The sequence below is a fragment of the Microcebus murinus genome, chromosome 7, assembly GCF_040939455.1.
Source record: "Microcebus murinus isolate Inina chromosome 7, M.murinus_Inina_mat1.0, whole genome shotgun sequence".
Taxonomy (NCBI): domain Eukaryota; kingdom Metazoa; phylum Chordata; class Mammalia; order Primates; family Cheirogaleidae; genus Microcebus; species Microcebus murinus.
Window position 1 is genome coordinate 6599392 of NC_134110.1, and position 12719 is coordinate 6612110.

The window sequence follows — 12719 nt, forward strand, 5'->3', positions numbered from 1 at the left end:
GAGAAGGGCTCCTAGAAAGAAAGTGGGGGCATCTGAGCTGATGCAAAGGGCGAGAATCTGAGGGGCGTGTGCCAGTCAGCAGCTCCCCGTTCTGTGCTTCTCTGACCCTTGGCATTGAGCCCGAGCCGCCCCCCCCCCCACAGCTCTGCTCCACCCCAGGAGGGAGCTCCCCGGGTCCCAGTTTCCAGAGGAAGCTGCTGGGACTCCCTGCAGGGTCTGAGCACTCTGAGCGAGCACCTAGCAAGGGGCAGGAGGCGGGCGAACAAAACAAACAGAAAGCGGCGGCCTTTGTCGTCGAGGAATTTACGCTCTCGTGCGGGAAGCCTGGCAGATAATGCCTGGACATACAGGTGACAGGATTACGTACGTACATCGGCAGCCGCCTAGAAAAAACCCCCCAGTAGTGGGAGGGCGAGGCTGGGATCACTGAGTGATGGGACTGGGTGGCGATGGTTTGTTAAGAGCTTAGTGGAGAGAGGAAGATGCTGCGTGTCGTGTCGGAAGCCAGAAGGAGACAGTCCACTGCTCCACAGACACTGAGTACGGGGGCTGGCGGGAGAGGAACGGTGGTGGCTCGGAGGAGGCGGAAGCAAACCGGATCTTGGCAGCCAGGGCTTGCTTTGGCTACTTGGAAAGTGCAGGCTGGGTTACCACAGGAGGAGGACGCAGTGGGTAGAGGTGGGGAAGGGGGTGTCTGGGGAGGGTCTCAGGCCACACATGTGTCACTGCAGCTACGGGCAGGCTCACCCTCTGTGCCTGCCGTGGGGGCTCCAGTCCCTGACCCCAGTCCCTGCACAATCTGGAGACTGCTTTTCTTTTTGGAGAGGAAAATACACATTCTTTGAGCCCCGGCCTCTTTCAGGCAATGCGCTTGCTGGGTCTTTTGCAGGCACTGTCGTAGTTCACAGCCATGATGCCTCCACGAGGTCGCTGTTGCTCTCTCTATTTTACGGGTGAGGAAACTGAGGCCATGGGAGGCTACCCAGCTTGTTGGTGACAGGCTGGCGAGTGAAGCCCAGTGGTGACTGCACAGCCATTATGTTTTCACTACACCCAATGGGTTCCAAAAGTCCAGGGGAGAGGGCAGGATGAGGCCCAGCAGGCGGACTTCTCTGTCGATGTGAGCACACCTCCCTGGAGCAGCTCGAGTTTTTGTTTTCTTTGAGAGAAAGATGAGGGGCTACAGGGAGGTGAGATGTAGGGATGGGGGTGCGAGAGTCACGGAAGCCATTTATTTACACAGGTCCCATTAGCAATGCCCCTCTCCTCTCAGCTTCCATCTGGATTCGAGCCTCAGAGAGGCGACTCAGTAGTGCAGTGGGTGGGCCGTGGGGAACAGAGGAAAAGTTGCTTCTGTTCTCAAAGGGTCTCTAGCTCTTTGCACACTCCCTTCTCCCCGGTTGCTGATTTCCTGCAGGGTTAAGGCTTCCTAATAGAAGTTTTGGTTTGGCGTGAGAGGCATTTGAGAGCCATGGGGGTTTGGAGCCTGTGGAGGACACGATCAATGACATCTTTGAAAAAACGGAGCCTGGAATGGGCTGAAAGCTGAAAGGCTTGCTGGGAGGTCCTTGTACACTTCTGAGGCTTCCTCAGATTGGGGCTGTAGAAATGACAAGACAAGGGAAATCACTAGGAATATCAGGAAGGAGGGATTGATGGGACTTGAATCTAAGAAAGAGAAAGATGTCAGAGACCTCTTGGGTAGCTATGGTTTACAGTCGGTGCGTTCCCTGCCCTTCTGTGTGCTCTGCCCATGCTAGACATCACTAATCGATGCTCAGCCGTGGACTTCCCCTAAACACGGCGGTCTGCATCAGTGCCTGCCAGCCCGCTGGTATTGTGCGCAACTTGAAATCAACTCGCCACGTCTGCTGTAGTGTCAGGTCAGGAGCACTCAGAGGAGGGAGTTTGGGGAAGCCCCGGAGGGCAATAGAGCTGTTCTGTCCATGTTTGCTCTTAGGAGTCGGAGGATGCCTGCTGTGAGAACAAGAGCCACAGGACAGGGGAGAGGGTAGGCATCAAGGGCAGAGCTGTAGAGCTGGAATTAATCTCCAATTAGGCAGTGATGGAAGTCATGTGAGTAGAGAGACGCCTCTGGAGAGGGTGAGTCTACAGGAAAAAGAACAGACGGTTTATTGCCAGAGGAAAGCAAGCCGGTTGTGATGCCTGAGCAGAGAGAAAAGTTCACAGGAACGAAACCTGAACTTGGGTTCCCTGCACTTGGATGAGGAAGACCATCCCTGCAGCTCCTTCAATGGAACCCTCTGGAACCTTCTTAAACTCGAGAGCTGGTTTCTTTACAGATTACGAGGGTGTCAATCCGTGTTGCTTCCTTCAGTGCTGGGGTCGTTAGAGGAGCTGGCCTTCGGGCCCCTCTGCACAGCTCACCTCCACCTGTCCTCCTCGCCCGTGACTTTCTCTGTGGCTTGACCACATCCCGGCTCCCCGTGGTGCAGGAGAGCGCCAGGCACCCCCAGTGTGATCTTGTCTTCCTGACGGCCACCTTGACTAATCACTCTGACACCCTCAGGTTCCGGGATAATTATTCCCGAAAAGTCAAGGACTCCCTTTCCTCCCAGTGACCTGGAATTACCCTCCAACGATGTAAATGCCCCAAGCTTTTCTGCATTAACTTTGAGGCAGCGTTGCAGTGAGAAAATCTACCCTTTTAATAGGGGAAAATATTGCTCTCGTAAGTCTTTATGCAGCGCACTTGAGCTTAATGCTCACTCACCAGCTCGCCTTTATAACTTCCATATTGAGTGAATTAAGTTCTCCGCGCGGGTAGTTATTAAAGAAGTGATAAGTGCTTTATAATTCAGTAAAGGGTGGTCTGGCCATTTCATATTTTCCTAAGGAAATTGGCCACCCGAAGGGCAGTACTCTCAGAACCCCGGGGGCCGGCTGATGTTAGGCACAGAGCTCGCTCGCACTATTGGATTACTTTCAAGCCAGCTGCTCAGACCTGGAGCAGACTCCTTCTTACTCTTTCTGCTCTGAGACCCAGAGCAGAAGACCCTTGGAGAGTAAGGGTCAAAACCAATGTCTGTCTCTCTCTCTCTGCCTGAGGCAGCCCCTACTCTCAATCAAAGACCTTCATTTTCTCTCCTGGTTCAAAGCTGAGATGTCTAGTAGAGACCAGAAGTTTTATAATCAACATGGATTGCTTCTCTGCTACAGACAGGAGGAGACTTTCCCCCAGGGGCCACAAGAGATCCAACCCCCTGACCCCAATCCCATGGGCACAGCTTGATTCTTTATACCTTAGACTCTTCAAGTGGTTGGAGACAGTGCTGTTCCCATCAAGGCTTTGCCAATCATAGCTTTTCCGTGATTTTCTGCAAGGTCACAGTGTCCTGAGGAGGGACAGTCATTTATTAATTTGTGCATTTAAATTTTCCACCACCAGGAACTGGAATGAGTGTTGTAGACACAAATATCTACAGCAGACGGGCTGCCTGCCTTCTTGCATGGAGCTTGCATTCCATTAGGAGAGAGATGCAATAAACAAGTGAACACAAAGATGACGTAATTAGAGGATTTGACAAGTGACAGGAAGGAAATTTCTAGAGCAGCATTTCTCAAGCTTGGTGCTATTGATGTTTTGGATCGGATAATTCTTTGTTGTGGTGGTGGTGGTCATTAGTGGTGGTCCGGTGGTGGGGGCTGTCCTGTGCATTGTAGGGTACTAATAATGTCTCTCGCCTCTACCCACCAGGTGCCGGTGGCACTGCCCCAATAGTGACAGTCAAAAATGTCTCCAGACAATGCCAATGTCCTGAGCATTGGGGGCACAACTCGCTCTGGACTTGAGAACTATTGGTCTAGAGGAAGGTTCAGAGAATGGCTCTAGCGAGGTTGTTCAGGGAATGCCTCTCTGAGGAGGTGACATCTTAGAAGAATCCTTGATTGGATTGATTGGATTTGCCAAAGTAGAAATCACTGATGACCTTGACAATGTAGTTTCAGCAGAGCGGTGGGGACAGAAGACAAATTGGGGTGGAGAATCAAAGGGAGATGAAGCGTTAGGGCCTGCTAGCGTAGAAAATTCTTGTGAAACCGTTAGCTGTAACGAGGTGCAGAGACACGAGTTGGTGGCTGGAGGAGGACATGGAGTCAAGGAGACTGCTTTGTTCCCAGATGGGGTCTGCGGGAACAAGTTTGTATGTTGATGGAAAGATGCAGTTGCGAGAGAGTGAGGGCACAGGGAAGAGGAGGAGAACAAATGAATGAGTTCTTGAGAGGGCGAGGGGTTGAGGGCAGGGAGGAAGGTCTGCATGGGGAGCTGGTAGGCAGCTATATGCTTATGTTCTAACGGTGGTCTTTAGGGGGTTCATTCATTCATTCACTTGTCACTGAGCATTTGCACAGCTCTGGCAGCACAAACTCCTACCTGTTGCCCTTAGAAAACATCTGCTTTGGTGAAGGCCAGAGTCATGCAGGGAAGGGAAAGGTGGAAAAGACATGCCAAGGTGCCCAGGGCACTCCTGCCTCCTCCTTGTTTGGAGTGAAAGGGCCTCACCTGCTTCCCTGCTCCGGACACTGCTGGTGGCAGCAGGCTGAGACCTGGTCCTGGGAGGGAGCCGTGTGTGTGTGTGTGTGTGTGGGGTTCTCCAGACCCCCGACATCCCTTTGCCCTGGGTGCTGGGCCCCATAGTGATGTCCCCTGGATGCCTGTCCCTGACTGGGATGTTCAGTGGTGTGCTCCAGGCCGCATCTGTCCTCGGCGATCAAGTTCAGGGGGCCTGTGCGGTTGGACCAGGGCTCTGGGCTGTTCAGGGGTGCAGGTGCCGAGTGTGGGGATCGTCCGGCAGTGAGGTGGGGCAGCTGGGTTGCTACTTAGCACCGATCTGCATGACTTCCCAGGTACGTACTTGCCCTGGGGTGGCTGGTCCTGTTGGAGATTCTGGGGTGAGCAGGTGGTGGGTAAGACAGAAATGATCCCTGTTCCCTGCATTAGGGACACTAATGACAAACACATAATCAAATAAGACAATTACAGATGGCTATTAAGGGCTGTGAAGGACATACACAGGGGCTGTGCTGAGAGCAACTGCAGGGGGAAGGAGGGAGCTGCTGACACAGGGGCCCAGGGCAGGCTCCTCTGAGAAGGTGACGTTTGGGTGGAAACCTGAAGGATCGGAAGGACCGGGGAAGAGAGCTTCACGCAGAAGGTCCGGTTGGGAACAAGCCTGGCGTGTTTAAGGACCAGAACGCAGGCCCGTGTGGCTGGAGCCCATGAAACAAGGGGGTTGTGTTCAGCGAGGGGCCGTAGGGGCAGCTGGTGGCCAGCTCAGGCAGGACCTTTGGATTTTATTGTCATGGCAAAGGGAAGCCGTTTGAGGCTTTCAAGCAGGGAAGACATGCTGGCAGCAATATCGTTTGTTGAAGGAGGAGCGGGAAGGCAGGGAGGCCAGTTAGGAGGGGACGGTTGTCCTCCAGGTAGAGGTGGTTGTCACCGGGAGTGCTGACGTGTGGGCGAGCTGGGGTGGCCATCCAGCGCCAGACGGGCAGTGGCAGTGACAGTGGAGAGAAGCAGATGGCTGGGGAGGGGCCAGGCAGTGTGGCCACAGGCTGGGGTTCGAGCTCAACAGCCTGGACCCCCCCAGTGGACAGGCTGAGCTCCCAGGGGAAAGCCCGCTTTCTCGAGTTAGGCCTTTTCTTAGGGCGCTGGCAGAGGGCGTGTGCCCTTGATCTTTCCTCTGTCGGGAGACCCAGCATCTCTGCACCTGAAGAGCACAGGTGTGCGCAGGAGCAGTCTTCGTTCCTGGCACAAGCTTTGGAATTGATCAGGAAGCCGGCACAGATGCTGTCGTCTCTCATCTGCTCGCTGCACGATCTGATCTGAATGTTCCTTTCAGCGGTCCCGGGGGGTCCCAGATGCGAGGCTGGTTCGCCGCGGTCCTTGATGCACAGCTGCTTGTAGGCTTGTACGCTGACGTGCTGGCGTGCGGGGGTCCTCAGCCCCAGCCGCAACCCCCTCCAGCCCCTGGGCCCCCAGGCTCTTGGGTCTGGCTCTCCAGGCATCTAGCACCACCCCCCAGGAACAGCTGTCCTGGGAGGGAGAGCCAGGTGACTTGGCTGGCATGATCGGATTGGGCTCCTCCCCCGTCCCCTTGGTGCCTGAGCACCACGGAGCTGTTGCTCCAGACGGTTTGTTTATAATGCTAAACATATCAGATAATTGAAAGCTAATGCTGCTGTCTGGATCACTAGACATAATACGCCTGGATAACAAATCAATTTCCTCATTGCCCTACAAGGCTCCGGAGTCAAATGCACTGCACATTTCGTGAGTGTGTGCACGCGTGTGCGCACAAGCAGGCTCGCGCATGCGTGCGCTCCAACGCTGACTTGTTAGGAAATGGAATTCCAAGCTGGTTTCCCAGGTACCCACTGGAGAGACAGGACACCTGTATGCAATCTTGTTTTTTTTTTTTGTTTTTTTTTTTTTAGCTCTGTGTGGGAAAGAGCGGGATACTCATATATAAAAAACATCAGGGAAACGTTAGTTTCCATTGGCTCCTGCTAGGATGTACCTGCAAGTATACTAAACATAGCGTTAGTGGTGTACACTTAGGTACCGCTATGTGAGTGTGAATTATGACTGCACCTTTAGAAAGCTTCACTTATCTGGTAACCTCAGTTATCCAGAAAGGTGGTGCAAAAACAAGATAGTAAGAAAACAAGGGCAAATAGCTACTATTTGTATGTGTTAATGTGTGTATGAATTTTTTCATATTCCCTTAGATCCTAGGCACTCTTACGTAGCACACAATTCTAAGAATAGCAGTGGAATCAGCTATTTATTGCTCCGTGCATCTACGCTGAATTGAGGATTTAGGCATTACCTCCTCTAACCCTTGTTGCAACCCCGTCCTATGGGGAAACCGAGGATGGGAGAGGCTCGTGTAACTGGCCCAGGGACGTCTGGCTTCCAGCGCTAGAGCTTGTGTCCTCTCTAGATCACCTGCCTCCAGGTGCCAGCGCCTAACCACCGTGCTCCAGGAGGCTACAGAGGAGACTGGTCCCGGCACATGGGGAGGGAGAGGGCCCTGGGGGCAGCTGCTCAAGAGGTGGTGGCCCACGGCCTGATATCACAGAGAGGAAATTGTTAAAAATGGATGCAATAATCGTCAGAATGAGAAATCCTATTAGTGTAGGCCGGTTGGGGAAGAGGTACAAGTTCTGCACACTTCAAGAGTTTGTGAGGGCTTTGCTGTGCCACAGCCCAGCAGACTAGACAGGTTGGTCACGATGCTGTGGGGTCACCAAGGAAGCGTGAGTCACGTTCTGTTTACTCTGCTTAAAACGGTGAGGAGGCACGCAAGGCACTTTAGGGGCAAAAAGGAGCATGCAGCAAGGAAGCTGCAAATGCAAAGGTTTTGCATTTAAATTTAGTTGTCTGGAAAATTTGGTTTATGAAGAACAGCTCGTTAATAGCAGTGAGAAGTCACAGTGAAAATAGCAGTCTGACAGCAAAAGAAGAGAAAAGCTCGGAAAAAGGCGGCAGTACTGGGCCTGCCGTGTCCCACAAAAGGAAGGATGTGTCCACGTCCCACCGAGAAGCCCCGGTCCTGCTAAGTGCCCACATGGCCAAGGGTTGTGGCCCTCCTGGGGGCTTCCTCAACCACCTTAGTGTTCCAGGTGAGATGGCAGTGCATGCTTTAGTGCTTTAGAGGTTTCTGTGTAGAGGAGGTAGAAACATTAAACATTAAGTATTAGAGGTATAAACAACTCGTAAACATAACCACATGACATGTTTTTAATTAAATATGGACCACACAGTCTGCACCATCTAATTTTTAGATGCTCAGAGATTGCCAATTCATTTTCGTATTGGCCCGAGCAAAACAGAAGGAGGAAGACAAAGCTATGGTACAAGAGCATAATCTAATTCATTGCAGCGTGCACAAAGGACTTTTGTATTCTCCGTGAATGTGTCCATTAATATTTAATTTATACCATGTCTCATTCCAAAAATGGGTGGGAAGCAGCTATCTGTGGTCCTGGGTCTCCGAGCCTCGATATTGCTATTGTGAATCATGGAGAGTGGCTGTTTCAGGCAGTTTTTCCTAATATTTCTGAAGAGACTCTTCATGGCCGTCCCTGGACTCTATTCCTCCCAAGCCCACCGGCAGCATCCTGAGATCCTGACGGCAGAGGTCACCATGAGCGCAGCCCTAAGCCGGCTGTGGCTCAGGAGGTCAACGTTGTCGTGTATTGTGCCTCACTGCCTTCTCCTTTCTGGAGAAGAGATGCCTATTAGCTCTTGGCACGGCAGAGGTTCTGTGGTGTCGTGGAAGGGCAGTCTCGAGGGGGTAGGGACAGGGTATTGAGCTCACTCTCTGGATAAAGCATTTTACATTTCTTTAAAATGTAATGAAGAGGAATGAAGGGGAATGAAGAGGCACGAGAAATCCAGGAGAGAAACTTCCAGCGGAGGAACAAAAGGCTCTTGGCTGGTGGATTCCAGCCAGAGCTGGGGTGGGAAGAGACCAGTCTTGCTTCTCAAACGTGTAGCCTGGCTTGGACCGTAGTCCAGCGGGCCAAAGAGCCCCTCATTCCCTCTCCAGTAATGCCTTTGACTTGAGAGGGTCCTGGGAGCCTTGGCTTTCAATTTCTCTCTCTGCCCTGGACTGAGCGACCTCGAGGCAGACCTTTCTGTTTTGGCCTCAGGCCTTGTAGTGTTTGCCGCAAAGCGGTCATTTTCAAAATTGATGTTGTTCTATGTCATGGGACTCTTGCTTCAATGGCAATCTTAGGCAGAAGCTTTATATAATAAAGGGAGGTTTTTGATCTCAGTACTGTGGACGTTTGGGGCTGGTAATTCCTTGTGGGAGGGAGCTGTCCTGTGCATTGTTGGATGTTTAGCAGCGTCCTTGGCCTCTACCCCACTGTAAGCTAGTGTTACTCTCTTTCCCCAGTTGTGACAACCAAAAATGTCTCCAGGCTCAGTCAAATGTCCATTGGGGGCAAAATTGCCTCCCTTTGAGACCTGCTGTATTAAGAAACTAAAGTGGAGGTAATTTATTTAAGGCAGGGCTGGGAGCCTGGAGCACCACCCTCTGCCCTCTCTCTACTCTGTCCCCTCCCTGTTCCTGATTGAAGCAGGGCCACCCAGTTGAGAGCAGGGCCTCAGGGCCCCGTGGGAGTCGCCGCCCCCATGCACTCTGCAGAGCCGCACAGGCCTGCCAACCGGTCCTTCCCCTCCACAGCGGGAGTGGGCGTGTGAGACGCCTTGGCAGGGATGAGCCCGTCCTGCCTGTTGTCCTGGAGCGGAACAATCCGCCACCACCCCACTCAGGGCTCAGGGCGCCTGGCCGTCCTTTAGAAATGTGTCGTCACTGATGGCTTTTCAAATGGCAAAACAAATGCTCGATGGAGGGAAGCAGGGTGGACGACCCAGAGGAGCTACAGAAAAGGTGAAGCCACGTGTGATCACACGGGGTCCAGTAGCCACCCTTAGCAAAAGCGACCCGCACCGCTCTCCTACTTTGTCTTATTTATTATGCCTTTTAGAGCCTGCCTTTTCCGCTTAAACTCGTGGCCTCCCTAATATAGCTCAGACCAGCCAGCAGAGTAACCATCCCTGACCCCCCTCGTCCGGTACCAAGTGGTGAGTCACTGGAGAGCTTGGCAGGCCCCCGGCCGGTGTCGTCTGCAAATGTCAGGGCTGCACCTTCACCGCGCTGCTCCTCCTCGGAACCTGCTCTGACGCGGCGCCTGCGCATTCGCTGAATCTGTTTATACATTTCTGCTGGAACGGTTTTCCTGCAGGTCATGAGTGACAGGTTTCCTACCCCTGCACCCTTCTGCCACATGGGGATTTTATCAATGATTGCTGAAAAATGACAACTTCCAGCAGAAGCCTGATGCCATTTTTAGCTTGAAAACTGAGAAAAGACTGCTCAGCCTCTGCAAGGCACAGAGGGAAAAATAGCGCAGCCGGCGCTGCCCGGGGACTTACGTGTGCCCCACACTGCCGTGGGGGCTCCTCACATGGGCTTTGAATCATCACGTCATTCTCAGAAGGCAGATAAGTTCTCCTCCCCATTTGGCAGATGAAAAATCTGAGGCACAGACAGGTGAAGTCACCTGGACAGGGTCACATGGATAGGGGTACGGGTGGGGCCAGGATATGCATCGTGGCCGCTGGCTCCAGGGCAGGGGATCAGTAACTCTTTTCTGTAAAGGACCAGGGAGTAAATATTTTAAGCTTTGTGGGCCATATGGCCCATGGAGCACCTATTCAACTCTGTCGTCGTAGCTGAGAAGTAGCCATGGATGACAATAAATGAGCGGGTGTGAACATGGAAATTTGAATCTCATGTAGTTTTCACGTGCCACAAAGTATGATTCTTCTTTTCATTTTTTTTTTTAAATGTAAAAACTACGCTTAGCTCTGGGGCTGTACGAAAGCAGGCAGAGGGCTGCAGTCCACTGGTCGCTGTTCCAGAGCTCTGATCCTAAGCACACTCCTGCACGGTGGCTGTGAAAATGCCATTCCTTGGTTTAGGAAAACTCAGACCCCCCAACAGAGGAGGTGATGGCCATGACTCTGTTAGCAGAGGACTCTGTGCCACAGCTCGGTGTGCCCATGCGTCGGGGAAGGGGCAATTTGTGCGCATAAGGACGTGAGGGCTGAGAAAGTTTTAGAATGCAGCCGTGATTGACAGCTCAGCCGTAATAAGAACGAATTTATGGAATTCTAATGTGGGCTGAGAAAAATGATTCCTCTTATTTAAACAATTTGGTTCACAGTCACTTGTTGGGAGCAGATTGTTGCAGGGTGCCGGGCTCTGGTTAACAAAAGGTACTCCGTTCAAACACTGTAATCTCCTTGACAATCTACCAGTGGCCCAGGGAACACACGGGGGGACCCAGTGGCACAGGTAGTTCTGCTCCTTCTGGCCTTCCTTTTCATCTGAAATGTTGCCAGGTGCCTGCCGTGGTGGGCCCAGACCACCCAAACTGACCTGGCGCCCGGAGGCTTCCAGGGAGAAGACTTTGGAATTGGAATCCAGTGCTAACCTGGCCACCTGGTCCATGTCCCCAACAGATGCCAGTGTCTCTGGCTGCCCAGCGGGGCCTTCGGGAGAATGTGGCACAGAACAGGCTCTCTGCATCCCTTACCACTGCGCGGCTCTGAAACGCTTCCAGAGGCCCTGGCAGCCGCGGTCCCGCTGCCTTCCTGGCTCTGGCCCGACTTGGTGGCAGATGGCAGAGCTACGGGTGTGGTGGGGCTGGGGAGGAGACGTCTGGGGAAGGTGGCTGTCACTTTTCTGGCCAGAGTGTGCCTTGGGCCGCTCTGTCCCAGGGTGAGCTGTCACCTCTCTGCACTCTTCACTAAGATGGCACTTAGACGTCGTGGGCACCGACCGAGAGTCAAGTCCGGGGAGGGCAGGGTGGGCAGTGGAAGGCCTTTTCCTGAGATCGTCTGCTGCTTTGTGGGCCAGCAGGCGTGTATGTGTGACTGTCTTTCTCGTGGCTTTAGAGCTGGGAAGGCCTCAGTAATCACTAGTCCACTGGTTCTCCAGCTGGGTGCCCCAAAAGCAACAGTGAGGGGCGTGTGAGCCTGGCGTTGGGTCAATGTCAGAAGCACTAACAGAATTCAGGCCCACACCCCTGGCAAGCCTTCTCCTGCGGGCAGAACCTTCAAGTTTCTTTGCTTTGCGCTGGAATGTATGCATTGGGTGAGCTAGCACTGGTTTGCGTCTGTTGATGAAAAGCTCTGGTTAACAGTGATTTATATCTTTGATTAATAAATCTGAGAAGATGAATTAATTAGTACTTAATAAATGTAGTGTGCTTGCTAGACACAAACCTCCTTAAACATGAGCTCTCTGGGGAGAAAGTTCTAAAAGGAGATCTTCGTGATGAAAGGGGAAGAAACTGCTGATCTGGTGCGAGCCTCTCCTTTTACAAATGAAGAGATGAGAGGCCCACAGAGGTGAAAGCGCTTGCTCAAAGTCACTGGCTGCCGGGGCCTCCGGTGAACTAGACTTTGGCTCCTTGAATACCAGAAGCACATTCTTTCCGCAAAACCTTGGGACCTGCCAGTCCTCGGATAGCCCCTCCCCTCCGGAGTCAGCCCGCCAAATCAAGTGGTTGGTTTTCTTGAGCTCCGGGTGGATTGGGCTGTGGTCGCCCCTGGTGGGTGCTCAGGCAGGGGCATGTTCCTCCTCTGCTTCCCTTGTTAAAGTTACATCATTTGCATTGTCTTTCTCTGCAGGAGCTAAGAAAAAAAGAGCCCATCCTTAGGAAATCCTAAATAGAAAAAAGAAAGAAAAGGAACAGAGGGAAACTGAGTCAGGAAGATGAGCAGGGAGATGGGGCTTCAGGTCTTCAGAGAGCAGAGTCTTTCTGGAGCTGAGGGCGATACTAAATGCGATCCGTGTGCCAGGCACCTGATCCAGTGCGTCCACTCCGTTCGCACAGCGTCCCTGTCAGGCAGGTGGTGGGAATCCCACCCCACGGAGGAAGAAACTGGGGCTCGGAGATATCTGGGGACTTGGCAGAAGGCCTGGCTGGCATTTGCCTTATCCAGGATTGAAACCCAGGTCTCTGTGGCTGGAAAACCAGCGCCGTTCCCGCTGTCCCCGCGCTGACCTGACCCTGCCTCTCCTCCTCCCCTGCAGACACATAGAGAACTGGCGCAGCCTGCACACGCTCAACGCCGTGGACATGGAGCTCTACACCGGCCTCCAAAAGCTGTG

The 12719-nt window shown here is 52.9% G+C and overlaps 1 protein-coding gene across 5 annotated transcripts in view; it reads left to right on the forward strand.

Moving 5' to 3' along the window:
• The window catches only part of NTRK3 (neurotrophic receptor tyrosine kinase 3), a 347621-nt gene that overhangs the window by 47297 nt on the left and 287605 nt on the right, over positions 1-12719 (forward strand). For all 5 annotated transcript variants that reach the window (XM_076004767.1, XM_020289075.2, XM_076004765.1 and 2 more), the window contains exon 2: positions 12642-12716. In XM_076004767.1, coding sequence (XP_075860882.1) covers positions 12642-12716 — 75 coding nt within the window. The remainder of the gene's footprint in view (positions 1-12641; positions 12717-12719) is intronic.